Here is an 18,202-nt window from a genome sequence, read left to right on the forward strand (position 1 = left end):
CGTGGCTAAATTTTGAGGTTAGATGAGAGTTTTGATTAGCCCCAGGGAAAAACTGAAAGGACACATCGATTCTGAGTAGCACAATAGAGAAATAACGAGAGGAGGAAGGAAGGAAGGGAAGAAGGGATGGAGGATGGGGAGTGACACATTGTCAGGTTTGTGTTTCCTTAAATAGCATGTTCTGTCTTCACCTGATCTATCCCTTTCGTTTATCTTTTTTTTTAACCCAATTGCCACGCTGTGAGTCCAAAAGTCAGTATTGACGAGGAGAGCAGCAGCAAGCACACCCCCCTCCCCACGTATAGCTTAGCCCTGTGGCATAATCCCATTAGAATCCATTAAGCAAGGCATCTTAAACTGATCCTCCTTCCTTGAAATGTGGGGAGAGGTCGCTCTCTTCTCTGACAGGACGAGGGAGGGAGGGAGGTGGAGAAGGAGTATAGGAAGAGGATGGTGGTGCCGCTTTGGAGTCACATGACTAATTTGTGTCTGTTGCAGGGAGTACGGGCGGCTGGCCAAAGTCAACCCTCCCTCTCTCCGTCCATCCTTCACTCTCCGTCTCTCTCTCGCCCTCAAACACATGCAGTTGTTAGTGTGCTAAAGCCGATTGCGCTCATGTGTTTGCTTGCGTGAGTGCGGTTGCCAGTTTTTCAGGAGTGTCAGAAATCCATGTGCGGTGACTGCATGCTTTGTTGTTGACCTGAGCTGCGTCCACTGTCACTAACCATGTCCCTCTTGTGTTGTTTCTCCCTCAGGGACTATGGCTCCAAGCGCAAGTCAGGTAAGTCACCTGTTTTCCTTCCTTAAAGCTGACTTCATCCTCCTCTTTCCTCTCAACTTGTTGCTCTCAGTCGAACAGATCTAAGGGAGAATGTTCTGCTGCATGGCGTATGACTCTTAAACTCTCCCTGCGACTTGTCTGTTATCCATGTGATGTCAGCGTGTGGTTTGTTTATTCGTCCCGCTGCAGGACCCTTGATTTACTGTCGACTGTGGTTTGGGAGCGGGTTTAAAAACCTGTCAAGTCCTTTTCCCTTTGGCAGTAGATTTGCCTCACAGGCGAGGGTGGGGTTTCAAGAAGTGCCTGATAGCTCTCAGGGATGTCAAAATAGAGTCATTAACCTATGTGCTGCAAAGACAGTGTTATTCTGTGATGTGGTGTCTGGGACGTTTGAAGGATTATTTGCGCCAAGCCTTTCCTGAAGTTCTAGGTGGAGCTTCTTTAATTTTTTGATTAGTCATTTTCAATCAGGGAGAATGATTTTTCTTTAACAGATGTCTTTGAAGGTACGTGCTCGTAAGGGGCGTTGGTCCACCCTGATCTAATTTCACAAGATTTAAGATCTGTACTTCCATTAGTTGTGACATATACATTGCAGTGGACCCGTGTCATTGTATCTGTAACTGTGTGAATTCAGTGGCACACGCCAACAAACCACAAAGCAACCAGATTGTTTGACCATAAGACTATTCATCCATTCCTCACTGTCAAAGATTTTTTTAGCCTCATTAGCCATCTTAGCAAATCTATGCTTCTTAGACGGCATTAGCTGCAGCATAGCTGCTTAACAAAAGCATTGGTACATGTGAGTCACTAATATATGCAAGCATATGTGTATAAGGTGAGGTAGACTGAGGAAACCTAAGGAAAATATCAGTTATACCTCTTATGAATTATTAAAGAGAAAATGTAGGAAATACCTAGTGGGTAATGGAGAGTCTGATTCTCTTGCTACATATAGCCTAGCAGACTGCTTTGTCTTAATATTTAAGTCACTTAAAGGTTGTTTTGGAATGGAAATATCTTGAGATAGCTTTTGGAAATGAGCAAGGGCTACAGCAGTGCCGAAGGTGGTTCCAATGGTGTGGCTCCTTGACTTCATTCATAAAAGTTCTGAGTAGGGCCAAGGCGACTTCCTTTGAGTAAACAACTCTCTTGAAAATCGAGGGTGAGTTTATTTTTGGACCCAAAGCACAGGAAATCTGTGAGGAATTGATTTGTCATAGCCCCAGGAGTAGTTTACTACCAATTCAATTACATCTATGCACATTCCTCGAGGTGATTCGATTTCTTGGAAGCTGATTGCTGCAGCAGATAAGCCAGCTTGTGTTTTTCTCTGCACCTCCCCTTAGTGTAGTGCATTATGCTTTATAACAGGTGGCTCTCTTAGCCAACCTAAATGCATGGGTTATTGCATTAGAAGTCTCCGTCATGTCACCTGTGGGTTGGGAGAGCAGTTGTGAATCTCAGTTAGGTGGCTCTGGCTGTCGCCATCTTGGCAAAATGGGCAAAGACATGGAGCATGAGTGGAGCTGAGGCGGGCTAGCTGCTGAAACAAGCCACCTGTGACAGCACCCACCTGTCAATCAAAGTCTACAATGTTAATTATGCATAACCTTAGGCCATAATTTAATAACCCCACATACAGTTGTTATGAACAGGGACATTAGCTACAGACAGACTTGAGGAACTTCAGTGTTGGCTTCAGTTCACAGCCATGGAGTTTGCCTCTTGGATATTTCCCAGTTGGATGCCACTCAACTGACCCGCTGATCTCTGCTACACCCTGAGGTGACATTAAGTCAGACAGTGTCAGGGGGGTATCTGAATGTCAATTTCTTTACTTTTGGACAGTTACATAACACCTGCAATATTTCTATGAGTGGAAACTGAAGGAACTAGCTGACATTCTCTCAGTGAGGTACCCTCTACATCTGATTCCTGCCTCTATGATATGAATCTGTCAAAGAGCATAAATAGCTCACATTTATATCAGCATTAGCGTTTTGTTTTATTTCCTCTCTGATGATGAACAAATGATGAGCAAATCCTTGTTTTCACCGCTGGAAACCCTGCACCAAGAGGATGTTTGGAACAGCATGTAAACTGGATATTTTGTTGACTCACTATTATGTAATATCAAGTCAGCAAAAGAGAGTGGCAAAGTAGGGGGAAAAAAGTGACCAGTTGGAGTGGATGAGCTGTCTGTGAGATTCACACGACGCAACTGTGAGTTTCCACTTTGGGTACATCTAGGGACTGTTGTTGCATGTCATCCCATCTAATAAAGGCCTGTTATGAATGTCATCATCTTAATAAATGGGATTTTCAATGGGATGTGACAACAATGAGGAAAAAATGTGAAAGTAAAGACATCTTAGTGAAAGTTAAAGTCAGAAGACGAACGGTTGTTTGGTTCCTCCAGACAGAATCCAAACACTGACTCGTCTTACCTCAAGTCAGCGGGGGACATGGATGTCAGACATGTTTTTTTTAAACAGGGTCAGGTCCAAAGAGCTTCAGCGGTCACAGCTCTGTCCTCCTCCACTGCTCTGCAGAGTACATATGGGAGCTCTCTCCTCCATGTGAGGGCCAGATTCAGAGGAGGAGAGCGGAGGAGGGTGCTGTTTGGCTGCCAAGGCCACATGGGGTTGTGACTGTCAGACAGGCGCTGGTTTGTTTACGTGGCGTGGTGGATACGATTTTCAGACCCATGTCAGAGCGGCCGGGCGAGGAGGTTTGTGACTTTTACACAGGTTAGTGTTTTTACAAGTGTGTGTTCAGTGGACGGGGCTGGTTTGTGTGTGTGTACATATCTGTGAAGCTGTCGCTACTAATTAGGATCTTAGAGCCAGGCTGTTCTTTTGTACCATCAGGAGCTCCACAGACACGTTTATATGACACTTACACCCTCCATTACCTGCCTCCATATAAGAACCCGTAAGAATAAATCCCTTCTCTGTGTTGACTTTTACACTGTTAACATCAAACCGAGCACTTAATTGCAGCAATAATAATGTCAGCACAGTCTTATCACACCAATGTTGAGGATACAGTAAAGTGAGTATTGATTTAGACAGAAAAATGATAATTGTCTTTCCCAGCTTTATAGCCATTAGGCATTGTAAATACAGTATGACAGAGGAGCAGCAGCTACTCCCTGAGGAGTGACGCTGCTGTATCTCTGTCGCTCCACTCCAGTAAATCTGAGGTAATGTTTAAAACAACAAGATGAGGTCGAAGTCAGTGGTGCTGTCTTGGATATTAAATGTTCATCAGCACCAGCGATATTTGTTCTCGAGGTATACCATTTCAGATGACATGGTTAAGCTGTGTGTGAGTCAATAAAATGCAGTTCAAGAACACTGGCCATGTATGGACTCGCTATAGATTTCTCATGAAGTTGCAACAAACCTATATCCCAGTAGCCTGTATGAATAGAACATTAGTTACAGACCTTCAGATTCTATGAGTATGAGCTGTGGACCACAGTGGTTTATTTAACTAGCAGAAGAAAAAGTTGTTTTTTGGAGCCAAGTTCCTAGTCCCAGCTCAGCTTCTTCACAAAGTGAGCATAGACTCAAAGTCTTAAGCACCAAGTGGCAATCTCCATGGCTGTGAGGTGAAGCTAATGATGAAGTGTAAAAACTGCAGTTCCTGAAACGTCCACTTGAGGCTGGCTCCAGAAGTGAGTCAGTCTCCATAAGTCCCCATGTTAAAATGTTAAAAAATTAAAACTTTACAGCAGAAATAAATAAAGTTTACAGCCTGGAACAAAAAACTGTTATGGTCTCTATAATTTAATTTCTTCTTTCATGACAACTGTACTGAGGGTACATTTTTATAGAACTCACCTGTTCAAATGATATTAAGGCTTAAAGTTATGCAGAATTAAGAGCGTGGACACTTTGATTGACAGGTGGGCTTGTTTGAGCAGTCAGCCGATGATCAACATCTTTGCTGATTTTTTAGTTTAACTGGAAGTCTAATTGAGTGATGAGTCCCACAGTGTTAGCCTAACGCTGACCATACACTAGCCGACTTTTCAAATGATTTCACTCTTGCAATTTTGGTATGAAATCCTGAAAGTTTTGCTACAGTTGTGGTGCGCTCCCACCATCTTGATCAATTGGTGTAAGGTGGTCATAAAACTGGTTATGATGGTAACACTCTCTGAGCTGTCTTAAGTCTTGTTCTCGCCTTGACGTTCCTATAAAATGCAACATTTTTAATATTATCTGAGGTTTCTAGTCTCAGCTCATGCAAATAGTTATGTTTAACCATGTGAACAGTGTCAACGACCAGTAGGTGTGCTCTCTCTAGCACCATCAGGCAAAACTAGCTGCACAGGCGTAAACATGGAAGATAGATTTGAGTAGGCGTCACACTTGTAGTGTTTGGTAGGCATTCGAGAGCTTCACCTGTACTTAGGAATTAGGGAACTAGAATCAGAATTTTCAAATAGCAGTGTCCAATGGGGACACACCAACGCTTGACCAGCCTATGCTGTAAAGTCATCCCTCAGTCAGTCAGTCAGGTACAGTCCTTTGCGTTAGCGCTGGCCCATTCTGCTTCAGTCCAGCCGAAAGCTAATGAGTGAGGTGAGTCAGAGTAATGAGTGAAGTGGAGAGCGAGAGAACAGGAAGGAGACAGTTTGGACAGAAGTGACAGTCCTGGCTGTGGAACAGATGTGGCCCGTGATGGGCGAGCACCCACACCACGTCACTCGTCCCAGCCTGGATTGGGAACAGTTTGTCATCGCTAACGTCTGTATTTTGGTAGCACTGTGTCAGAGGGCCAACCATCAACCATCAGCCTGCCCTCACCACCACCCCGTGTGTGTGCACGAGTGTCATTTGTCACTGCTAAACGTTCGTGTCACAGTCGGGGAATGAATTGTTTCTCCTCTTCTTGCTAAACATTGTATCAATACTAGTTATCTTCTGCCTGTGGTTTGACATTGTTAGCGTTGGTGTCACTCTTTGTCGCTGGTGTCAAATCAATATTGGTTAGCTGTAATTTGTTATTGGTCTCCTTTGTTTCGGTGTCAGGTGACGGAGGTTTTTCACTTAAGATCGCGGCTGTGTGTCTTGCTTTGTGGTTGTGATGGATACACAGGGAGTGCCAGTGCAGGCTTCTTATAAATGACTGTTTACCTATTCACAAGTTGAATCTTTTTGTTTTCCTAGAGCAGGCTTTAGGGTTGAGGCGCATAGTAGGTTCACAATGTCTGTAACAGATGAAAAGACTGTGTTTTGAAGGTTGCACTGCTTATTTTTTCTTACAGTGTTTATCTATCTTCACCTCTCACCTCTCCATCAGTGTTGCTTTTCATTCTCTCTATCCGTCACATTCTTTAAAGACACACCCCCCTGATGTTGTTACAGTGTCCCATAGCTCCCCCACCACATCCACAGATTTTCTCCCTTCTTTCTTACTGATGTTTTGAAAGTTATGGAGTCCAGTATATGTCAGTGAGGGAAATTCTTGCCATGCTAGCAATGGTAGCTCGAGGAACGGCAGAGTCGCTGGACTGTCTCTCTGACGGTGCACCACTCTGGTCAAGGAATATCTTTACATGGACATTCAAGGATGAATGACTTTGATGTTGTTCTGTAACTTTCCATTTTCATGCTGCTCTGTTTTATTGTGATGAGCATGCTAACACACTGACGTAAGATGGTGAACATGGTAAAGATCATAGCCCAAATAATACTGGATGTGTGAGGCAGATACTGATGTAGATATTTTAAAATCAGATAACAGTATTTTTAAGTATTGACATATAACTGATAGCTGATAAATCAACAGTCAGTTGTGGACAAACTTTACCTTAAACCTAGTTTGGTATTTCAGTACTTCATTTGCTTGCTACGTATCACCCAATATAATACTGATACTGATATATCTGCTACTTTATCTTTATCTTTCTAGTCTTAATGTCTTAAAATGATGACCTACTATTGCAATGTCATTGTTAGCATGCTGACAGTGGCTGTAGCTGTAGCTTTTCAATATATATAGATAAAAAACTGCCAAACACAAGAGAGAAAGATGGAAGGAAATTAACTGACAGCATGATTTATATTAAAACTACAAACATGAATTCAAGGGAACAAAAAAAGATTATCATCAGCATTATTAACTTTATCTTTAAGGTTTCGGCATTAACTAGATTTTTTGATCTCCAAAGCTGAAGAAAAAAAACATAGAGATACTTAATTATGTTGAACAGTCTCAACACACACTTCATTTCTCATAGTCCTGAGGCTACATTTCTTTGCTTGTTGATGGACTGGGGTTTGTCAGAAGGAGGGGGATGTGCGGTGACAGGAACTTTTCTTTCAAAACACAATTTACTAAGACGATAGAAAAACAAGACAGATGGCTAATAAGCCCCTTCAATCCAAACGCAGAAAGAAGGACCTCAGAGATGCCATTTTTCACCATCTCCAGGCCCTCAATTGTGGGGTAATGTAGACGTTTGGGGTCAGAATTCTAGGAAAATTATCCACAGCAGAAAGCGGACAGAGAAAACATTGCTGGTTCTGCTAGTTTGTGGCGTCATCAGCCAAACCTGAAAGGAATTAAGCATCCGTATGTGTGTGTGTATTTGTATGGAGGGGGTTGGGTTAGCATGGAGGACCTAGAGTTGAGAGGAGACTTAATATCAATCAGATGTTGAGCGCTGCACTGAGCGCAGCCGGGTGGGTAATAATCACGGTAGGGCGTTAGTGAGTTGGGGTTTGACCCCGGCTGACCTGGGACCAGTCCGTATCCCTCCCTCTGGGGACAACATCAATCCAGCAAAGCTCCTGAGGCTCTGGTGGCTAGCGAGGATTTGGTCTTTATTATCCCACGTGAGTCAACGTCGAGGAGCTGTCTGCCTCACAGCAGGGGCAGCACTCGTCAGGACGCGGTACAGCGTGCTGCTCATGAAGTCTAAAAAGTCTATCTCTTCCAAAGATAAATTGATTACTGCAGTAACCTCCCAATTTTCAGATTGATGACTTTCACTTTTGAAAATTTGCCACGAGTTTTGAATGTTTTCACAGATCCCAGAGTTATAAAACTGCACATACTCATTAAAGGCCATCAACCCACAATCTGAGTGAAAACAAAAGACGTTTCAAGGTCTGTTTGCCTCAACTATCTCAGCTTGACTTCATCTATAGTTTTATTGACAATGTTTGTTATATTAATATAAAGATCATAGTACAGACTTGTACATTGAAGTGGGCCATAACTGTACAAAAGTAATGCGTCTAAGATGTTTTTGAGGGATAAATGTACTTTTTCTTTTTTTAATTAGCCTGCTTCCAAACCCCTGAATCACTGCCCACATCTTAGAGTCTGTCAGCCATTCAAACACCTAAATAAATAGCAGGCTCCCGTTGACAGCTGTTTTTTCCGACAGTTAGAGCAACATTGGACAGTCAGAGGGATCAGTCATCTTCCTGCATAGCTTAGTACGTTTATGAAAACACGATAACAAAAACAAAAATTCAACTTAGGTGTTTCTTTGATTAAAGGTCCAGTGTGTAGTGTATACTCTCTCACATCTCACCTTCTCCTTCCAAGCATGTAGGAAAAACTGCAAAATTCACATCAAAAGTAAAAGTCCATATCTTAGATCAGTGTTTGGTTTGTCTGTTCAGGGCTACTGTAGATGGCGGATTCCGTGGAAGAGGACCCACTCTCACTGTAGGTCTACAGAGCTCATTTTGAAACAACAAAAACATAATGATTCTTATTTTCAGGTGATTATACACTAATGAAAACAAGCTAATGAATAATTTAACAGATACTCTATACCAGTGATGTGACTGGTGAGGCACTGCCTCCATCAGAATCAGTTTCACAAATATATGAACCCAACAGAGTAGATTATTCACCATTTGATTGGCAGCAGTTAACGTGTTATGTTTCATATCTTATATCAGCATTCTTTACACATACAAACTGTAGCCCACGTGATGCACATTTTATTAAAAAAAAACATTATTATGGTCTTACCCTTTCTCTTAAATGAAGTCCATGCGCCGATCCTTCTGGACAAAAATGTTGTTGACAGAAATGTTTTTTCTAGAAGTCTTCCTTGTCTTCTTTCAGTTTTAAAAGTCTCTCCGTCTCAAGAGAACTGCCTGCCTCACATATATTATACACATCAGCTAAACTATGGATTGTTAGGGGGGCATATATTAAGTGTTTGAAACATTTGATTAGTGACATACAGAGAGACAGTGACACGCTCTCATTGCATTGCAGAGCACAGTTTGTGAGGGATTGCGCAATCCAAAGTGAGGCTCATTCAGCCATTTTTAATAAAAAAAACAATCAAAATGGTTTAAGTTAAATGGAAAATTAGTTTATAGTTCAAACCATTCGATAAATATAAGCATTTCATTCATTTGTTTGTTAGATATTTTATTTTTTCCATGATGACAGCTGAGGCTCTACCTCCCCTGCCTCTCCGGACCGCACGTCACTGTTTTGCACACTGGACCTTTAAGGTAAAAATGGTTAGTTACATAGCTGCTTATACCAAGTTCAAAACATATGTAGAGGTAAAAACATTATTTTGTGAACAACTGTTTTACTGAAATTATGATTTCAAATGACAAGGTCGAACAGTGCAAACATTTTTAACAAGAGGTAAAAACATTTCACTTCATTTAATTACTCACAGATATAAAGTTCTAAAAAAGTGTCCTTATTTAAATCAGATATATCTGATAAAATAATACACAAACCAAGAATCTGACCAAGCATAAACAAACTTTCAATACTTCGATACTTTTGATATTCCAAAGTTCATTATTCAGCCACAGTTGGAAAGTTATAAAAATAACTCTCCATGTTAAATGTGTATCGTTTGGACCTTCTTGATAGATTAGGGCGTTAATGTACATACTGTATGTCTGGTTCTAAAGAGGGATGAGGCTGGAAGGGATAGTATATTATTTAAAATTTATTTTAATGCTACTCTCTGCAGCTTTAATGCCTTCAGTGTTTTTCAGATATGTACTGTGAGATGATTGAGTTACGGTATGTTTGGCCTGAGGCATTCAGTTTGAATGTGTTTGAAGGAATTCTTCCCATTTTGCTTGTTCATACTCGTACAAAAGTTCATATTCATCTGCAGACATTCAAGCATACCGTTAAAGTGAAGTCCTTCATTATTTATAGAAGATTTTTTACAAGATTTTAAGAGCAAATACAAGTAGATGGACATTTCTTGTAGTGGTGTTGAGGACATTCCTTGTTATTCTCAGTAGCCAGCCCTGCCTCCATCCTGTGGCTGTGTATCTCCAGCAGTGCTGCAGCCCTCACACTGGCTCACATCCAGGACGAGACGACAGCCAGACACTAAAATACAATGTTGCTCTGACGGATCTCAAATCGTGGCTCCCTTGACATACGCCAAGGTAGCTTCATCTGCTGCTTCATCCATATCGTGGTCACCAGCTCCTCCGTCCCTGTCTTACCCTGATGCATGGCGTTTAATTTCCTGGGTAGGGGGCTGGGATGTTGTTTGAAGAAGGAGGGGTGGTCAGGAATGACTATTAGAAGCGGCTGACGCCCATCTCAAACATTCCAGGAGGTCCATGTAGAGGGATGGAAGAAGAAGTGGGGAAAGATATGAGGGGATGGAGGAAAAGGGGAAACATGGGAAAGGTGGACTGGATGTCTTGCAGTCTAAAGGAGGGAGGCTTTGGTTAAGATTAAACTTGGACACTGTGTTTTGTAATGTACCACACCGAAAAACTGGCCAGTTTCCTGCCCTCAGATGCACTTTGTTCTCGTCAGCACGAAGCAAACACTGAGCTTAAAAACAGACTTTCCGCATCATTCCCAGATGAGTGAACCCAGACTCCAGGCTTAGAGCTAAACCGTCAGGGATTTATCTCTGCTGCTTTATATTTAGTGCTCAGTAGGTGTGATAAAGGTGTGCTTTACCATACTGTTGCATCTGCATGCTGTCAAACTGAATAATCTCTTTCTCTCTGCTTCTCTCTTTCCTTCTCTTCGTCTCCAGTATGGATGTACGGCTTTACAGACAGCCCGAGGAAAGAGGCCTCAGGTAGCCTTGTGTGTCTATGTCAACATGTTGAATATGCATGCACTACTGTGCTCGTGTGAGAGCGACATGCCAGCTGCATCCCCCCTTTATTTTTTTATTCCTATTTTATTTCCTTTCACACTTCAGCTTTCTCTCGACATCTGCTTTGCATACGCTGTCATCATCCTCTCCTTCCACCCATCTGCTCAAACTCAGCTTCTCTTTCTCTGCAGTCTGTCCATCCATCCATCCATCTCCAAAGAGCTGGTCGGGCACAGTGCCAGGAGAGGCCGGAGCATGCACCTTAAAGTCTGCATGCGGCGAAGTGTCTTAGACTAAAATGAGGTGTCAAAGTCTGGTTCTTTACATTTTTCCGTAGATCTTTCCCGTGACCTCATTCAACTCTGGGGCTGTACGGTGAAGGAGCGATGAGTCAAGAGAAGAAATTAAATAGAAAGTCGTCTCTGTTGCAAATAAACTTCCCAGAAAATCCTGCAGATATAAACACAATCACAGATTTGCCCATCTGGTGAACATTTCAGTCGCTCTTCTATGAGACATTTAACTGTAATTGAGACATTTCTGGATAAAGACACATACACGTTGTTTCCTTCTATTAGAGCGATCAGCGTGTCAGTGCGAGTTAGAACAAACAAGACAAATGGCGCTGTGAGCAGACTCAATCAAACATATTTCTTGAGGACGCAAAGTGTATAGGAGTTCCACAGAAAACAACTTCTCTTTCAACAGCTTGTGCAATCACAGTATTGGGATACTGAAGGCAGAATATAACAGGTCTTTTTGATTCATGGTGTTTCTCAACAAGGCGTGGTTCCCATTACAACAGCATAAAGCTTTTAAATAGCTGGATCTGTGCTGCTACATTACCTCAGGCTGACTTTGATGGCTCCCTGTGCATAGGCCGCTTACGTTCTCCTCAATATGTTCCTTTTTTTTTCTTTATTTTGCCTCCTGGTAGAACTCTAAAGAAAGACAGAGATGAATGCCCGGCCTCATCCTGTGGGGGAAGTAAGGTTACGAGCATTCCCCGGTGTTCACTGCCTGTTTATTTGACTAACAACTCGCAGAGATGCTTAATTGTGTTTTAAGCAGCAGTGCAACCTGTTTCATTCTCATAAGAATATTACACGGCCACCGTGAAGCTGTAGTATTAACACGCATGCTACAAACACAGCACTTCTCTTCAGCCTTTAAGGTAACGTGCACAGCTCAGTGCTCGCAGTACAATCCATCTTCATGGTCTTATCCCATTTAGAAAATGACAAACAGGCTGACAGCAGAGGATTCAGCGTCTCAGATGCAGTCGTAAGAGGGAAGATGAAGAGATTTGCTGACAGAGTGTGACAGTTTTCTTCTCAGCTGCAGTAATTAGCCAGCGCTCGTATTTTTGCTCATCACAGACTGATTTCTGTGCGGTGTCATCGCTGGCGGTGACGTTCCTTTTCCCTTTATGTTTGACACTTGGCGTCTTCTTCTTCTTCTTCTTCTTCTTTCCAAAATGTGTCTGTTTATGTCTGATAGGGGTCAGCAGGTAGCTAGGTGCCTAGCAAGCCAACTCAGCAGGAACTGTCTGCTGCGTTTTCTCTGCACATGTGATCAGACGTTAGTTTCGACAAAAACAACTCGCAGGAAGCTTTCTGCCAAACCTGTTGCTGCAAATAAAGATCCAGAGCGAAAGCACTGCAGGTCACCTGTGCTTTGGAAGTGACTGATTGTGTCATAAAGAAATGGCAGTTGTTTTTCCAGCCATGCAGTCAGAGTGATGACATGAATTAACAGTATATTGCAGCACAGATGCAGGTGCATGAGCTCCCCTGTTGAGAACATGGAGTTTGATATCCAAAGGAGATTTAAAAATTCAGCCCAACCATCCCAGGAATTACACTAAACACAGTGTAGTGTAGGTTTAGTGCCAATGCAGCTAAATGTATTCTTGTCTGACACCTAAGACCAGAGTTCACATCCTGACTCAGACTCAGAATTAGTGCTAGCTAGATGGAAAGATTTTGGTCCAGTGCTGGATTCAGGTTCATGATGTGGTTAAAGATCAGACCAGATCAGCATGACATACGTGATGTCCCACAACTATGAGGCAACTTCAAATTGAAGTCACCGTTACTGCTTTCAATTTCAGCTAGCAAGGAAGATGCTTCAGGTCATGTGAGTGAAACACGAGCTCTTGCTGGCCGATATAAACAAGTAAATGTTAAATCTTTAGAACTTCTGTTCACGCTAAAAGGAGGTGAAGTTGCTGGTTAACATTACTGGTGTTGTCCCTAACCCTAACTAATTCTTAACTCAGCCTTAACTGCAGCTGTCATGTACTAATATTTATGATGTTATTATATTTTCAAAAGCGTCATGAGATGTTTACGAACGCCATCAGTGAATCATTATTAACATATCCGTTTGGTGAGTGGGTTGCATTCATCCGATGATTTGTTATGATCGGCTCATGGCCACATCGTGTGAGTCATCTGAGGAGTCATGGAGCGGATTCAGTTTCTGAACAAACTGTAGGACAGATATGAATATATGCTATTAGTTGGAAATAAATCACTTTCTGGCCTCGTGGCGTTCATGTGTTGCGTCCATGTTCGTGGAGACACAGAAACAACAAAACTCAACAGGTTGTGAAGCGTAATCTGCTGAAAAGTCGCTCTGAATCTGTGTGTATCATCTCATTGTGGCCAAATAAGCAGCTCAGATCAGATCAGCACCACGTGAGGCCAGTAAATGAAGTCACCGCTGGCACTGAAAAGGTTAAACATCACAGAGAAGGAGAAAGAGAAAACACAGTGGCCTAACCCCGACTGAAATGCTTTCTTCTTTTGTTTCACATAAACATGGACCCAGCCTCCTTCCCTGTTGCTCTCTCTCTCTCTTGCTCTTTCTCTGTACTCCACTCATATGTTTCTATTTAAGGCCAGCAGTGCCGACTACCATGATTGGTGTGTTCACCCCCCCTCCTGACTCGCTGTCCAACGGCTGGCTCCCAAAGGCAGTGGAGGGGAGGCCTTTCCTCTCAACCGCACTGTTGATTTTCCACAGGGAAACTTCACCATTCTTCCACTCATTCGCTCTCCAGTCTTCCCCACTAGTAGCTCCTCTGTTTCTCCTTTTTCTTTTTCTCTTTCTTTTCTTTCTTCTTTTTTTTTTTTGTTGCATCTTAAAGTTTTGGTTCAGGTCATGGATCCACGTTAGGCGTGAGATGCAGCCCCTCCAAACATCCCATTCCCTCATTTTGTTTTGATTCCCTCCGATGCTCCTCAGTCCTTCATTGTGGGCAGGGGGTCGACTGAGCTATATGGCCAGACGTTTGGGACTATGCTGCCAAGTCGTGTGCTTGCGTTCTGATTGGTCAGGGCGGTGGGGAGCAGGGGTTGGCCGATGGCGGTGCACAGCGGCAGCGGTGTAGTCGGTTGCGGCGGCGGTCGTTCGCGGGGCGCCACAGCGGGCAGGTGGCTGACAGCCTGTTTCTTCCCCTCAGGGATTGACAGCTCGGAGCCCATGGTGCTGGAGCAGTACGTGGCCGTGGCCAACTACGAGAGGCAGGAGAACTCTGAGATCAGCCTCAAAGCTGGCGAGACGGTAGATGTGATCGAGAAGAGCGAAAGCGGTGAGTGGATACTTCTTTCCTTCATGTGCCAAGCATGTTTTTGTTGAACTCTGACAGCCTTTCACACATGTAGATCCACAGCAGAACATTAGTTTTAACATGTGGAAAATCTTTGTGAAAACTGACATGTTCTTAGCGCTGTGCAACATTTGGTTTGTTTCTTCCTGTTTGTGTCTCCCTCTCCACGAGTACACATTAGCAGCATAAACATACACAGAGAAGTATGCTCACTCAGCACCTCTCCGTCTCCCTTCTCTTGAATTTACTACCTCCTTCCCTACCTCCTTTGTCCACAAGAGTCCCCCAAATCCAGCCTCCCTCCTTGCTCTCCCTCAGTCTTCCAATCTCCTGATCTCCTACAGTAATTGGGGCTTGGCACCACCTGGAGGTACTGTTTGGCTGGCAGCAGTCACTGTTGTGGCTGGAGGCCAGTCTCTTGCCTTTTGCAACAAGAATGTCAAGTAAATTCAGAAGTACTTGTTCCACTTAGTAAAATTGCAAATTGATTGGTTACTCTCTGTTTCGGAATCAGCCTGTAAAAAGGTCTCGTGTCAACATTAGTGTGGATAAAGTAACATCCAGGATGTATACAGCCAATTACGGCGACGGTATTTGACTAACAACGCCGATCAGCTGAACACATCAGTGAGAGGTGCAGCACTTCACTTTTCACCTTGCCTCTCCCCGTGTGGAAATTCTGTTTAGCAGTCACAGAGCTGGATCTCATTTTCCATGTGAGCAGCCACTGACAGCCAGCAGCTTGCACAACTCGGCCCCAAAGAAGCCCGTCGTACTCTCTCTCTAGGCTCTTATCTATACCCTCATTACATGTGTGAATTCATTCTCTTTGAGATATCTCGCTTGCACATCTTTGAACAATTATGCGCCTTAATGAGTCAGTTTTAGCATCGAGCCAGCTTGTCATTTTGTTGCCTCTGTGTATGATTCGCAAAGCATTTGCCGCGTTTGTCCTTTGTCAGCACAAATGAGGTAATTGTTAAATTAAGTTTTGACAGAAGGGAAGAAGATGCGTGAGAAATGAGTTCTTTTGTGATGTGGCTTTCGGTCAAACTCGTACCCAAGGAAGTCGATGATTTCTCGAGATTGACTTCAAGGAACGCGGATGTCTTCATTTCCTTGTGTTTGTGAGGTTTGGAAATGTCAAGTGTTCCCGTTAACTCTTCAGTTCGGAGGGGGGGTTTCTTGTGTAACTTTAATTACCAGGAACTCTTTGGAGTCCGGTCCATGCATCATTTAATGTTTTGTTTGAATAATGGTTTGGGGGGGATTAAGTGCGCTTTGGCCACACAGTAATTTTCTTTGGTAATCCCATTTCTAAATATCTGGCCTGGCAGCATCTGCTCACCAGACAAATGCAAAAGCTCCATTCTGCATTCACGTTGATTGAAGCACTTACAGCATTATGAGAAACTTCTGAACTCTGAGGAACTCTCTTGTCCAAGAGCTGGATGTGTGTGCTGTCGTCATTTACTGGGCCAAAGAAGTGGAGCAACAGCCATGATGATGATGATGATGACATCACTCGGAGGCTATGCCAAGACAAACACATCTGAGAGCTCATATAGTATCCCACAACCCCCTTCCCCACTTTCAAGGTTTTACTGTAGCTTCCTGGTCTCTACAAAGCGAAGGCTGAAATCCATATTTTACCTGCTTCTCTCTTCAAAAGCTGATTTTTTTCCCCCCTCCACATATTGAACACAGATGGTATCATGCATTAATATGCTGGTCCTTATTCCAGCACAGAATATTTCAACCAGTTTTTAAGTCTCTGCAGGCTTGACCTGATATAATTATGGGTTCAACTCCAGAGTCGGATGTTGTTGTTTTGCCCCTGTGAGAAGTTACTGCCTTTGCAAGTCTAGACACAGCTGTCTGACTGTGCTGTGTCAAGAGGACCCATTGTCATTGTGAAAGCTGGTTAAATCATAAGCTGTGTGTAAGACGCGGGATTACTGTGTATGTGGATGAGTTTGCATGGGTGGTTACGTCTCTGTGTGTGTCTTTCGTATCCTCGCTTTTGCTATCTAGTAAAGTGAGATTTATGAAGCGCAGAGGGAGCGTGGGTGGGGGTGGAGGAAGGGGTGGGGGTCAGTTGGACCAGTCCAGAATTGTCCCTTAGAGAGGGAGTAGAGGCCTTGTCTGGGCCACTGTCCTGGTTTTCTCCCTCTGGTTTTTCCTCGGACATGGGAAACGTAGAGCGTCTGGTGAGAGGAATGTCCCAGCTGGAGAAAATAAATCTGCATATGTGACCGGTTAAATTATATGGTGTGTTGGCCTAAGAGGAGGCGGGAATGAGAAGAAGACAGAGAGGAAAGGTCAGTGTGTTTTAAAAGCCACAGACCTGTGTCAGATAGTACTTGACGAGAATTCCTCTTGGGATAGCAGAGGAGCACATGGAGCAGTACAATCAGATGCAAGTTTTGGAAGGCATATTTCTCTTTCTTTTCTGTGATTGACAGTTTATCTGATGAAATCTAGACTGCCCTGTGTTTGAGATATTTCTGTCTTGACCAAAGTGGTTGACAGACCAACAGAAGGACAGTGTCATCTCTAAAAATATGACTACTTGCCAGGTAGAGGTTTGTCTACAAGTTCGGTTAAATGAATAGATGTATTTAGATCAGGTCTAGCTACAGATCAAGTCTCTTTTCAGTTACAAGTTTGTTGAGGCTCAAGACCTCAACTACCAGGCCTTACTAATCTGCAATGGAAGTAAACGTTTGTTTTTGCTCGAGAAAGACACCGTGACCTGGGTCTCCGCAGATGTTGTGAGTTATGAGACATTTATGTTCAACGCATTATCTATCACAGTATTAACCGGAGCTCCAGGAGGTGTATAAACAAAACACAACACTAGAAAAATGCTATAGATCCAACATTACTGCACATCTTGCTATACAGCTCCTTAGTGTCGAGGAAGAATTTCAATCAATTGTGCAAGGTCACATCTATCCATGGACAGAGATGAAGTATTTGGGACAATAGATGTATTCTAATGAAAGAAAGATTGAATATTCTGCAAACATGATTCTACTGGCAAAATATACATAGTATATATATATATACATAGGCACAAATAAAGATCTTAAGGTTTGAAATGAATTGTCTGTCCTACTTACTTATTTGCTTTTAGCAGTGGTTGTGGCATTCTCATTCTCTCAATTGTATCATAATTAACTAAGGCCACATGCTGCAGATGTCTGTTTGAACTTTTGTATTCAACAAGTGAGAAGCAGACAAGCAAAGAAAATGTGATTAAAAAAAAAATGTTGATACCCACTTAAGAAGTGTGTGTGCACAACCTTGAAAAAAATCTGGTAGCTTTGGCGAGTTGTGTTGTCTTGTACTGCAATGGTCTCTGTTCCAGCCTGGCAGGGGACCTCTGGTGCATGTAGTCTCTCACATTCTCACTTCATTTTCTGTTAGCTCTCTTCTGTCTACTACCTAATTAAAACACAAATTAATATTTCATGTTGTGTAGAACACATGGTCTCATGAGCGTTAGCCCTCCACTTTCTGGTATCATCTCAGACAATGAATTGTAATTTTAAGCGACTAACCTTCCACTCTGTGGCCACAGTGACAGAGGGGGGAATATATGTCTGGAAAAATACCTTTTTTTTTCCTGTTTCATCAGCCGAGACTAATGGATCTGCCAGGAGGACCTTGACGTTAAACTGCAAACAGGATCCTT

The 18,202-nt window shown here is 42.9% G+C and overlaps 1 protein-coding gene across 8 annotated transcripts in view; it reads left to right on the forward strand.

Annotated features, from left to right (window-relative positions):
• sh3pxd2aa (SH3 and PX domains 2Aa) overlaps positions 1–18,202 on the forward strand; it is a 109,323-nt gene that overhangs the window by 55,785 nt on the left and 35,336 nt on the right. For 5 of the 8 annotated variants that reach the window (XM_027281110.1, XM_019279240.2, XM_019279243.2 and 2 more), the window contains 3 exons: positions 756–781; positions 10,821–10,865; positions 14,356–14,484. In XM_027281110.1, coding sequence (XP_027136911.1) covers positions 756–781; positions 10,821–10,865; positions 14,356–14,484 — 200 coding nt within the window. Of the gene's footprint in view, positions 1–579; positions 630–755; positions 782–10,820; positions 10,866–14,355; positions 14,485–18,202 lie in introns of those variants that run through there. The other 3 variants (XM_019279241.2, XM_019279242.2, XM_019279244.2) reach the window with 2 other exon arrangements.

Source organism: Larimichthys crocea, chromosome I, assembly GCF_000972845.2.
Source record: "Larimichthys crocea isolate SSNF chromosome I, L_crocea_2.0, whole genome shotgun sequence".
Taxonomy (NCBI): domain Eukaryota; kingdom Metazoa; phylum Chordata; class Actinopteri; family Sciaenidae; genus Larimichthys; species Larimichthys crocea.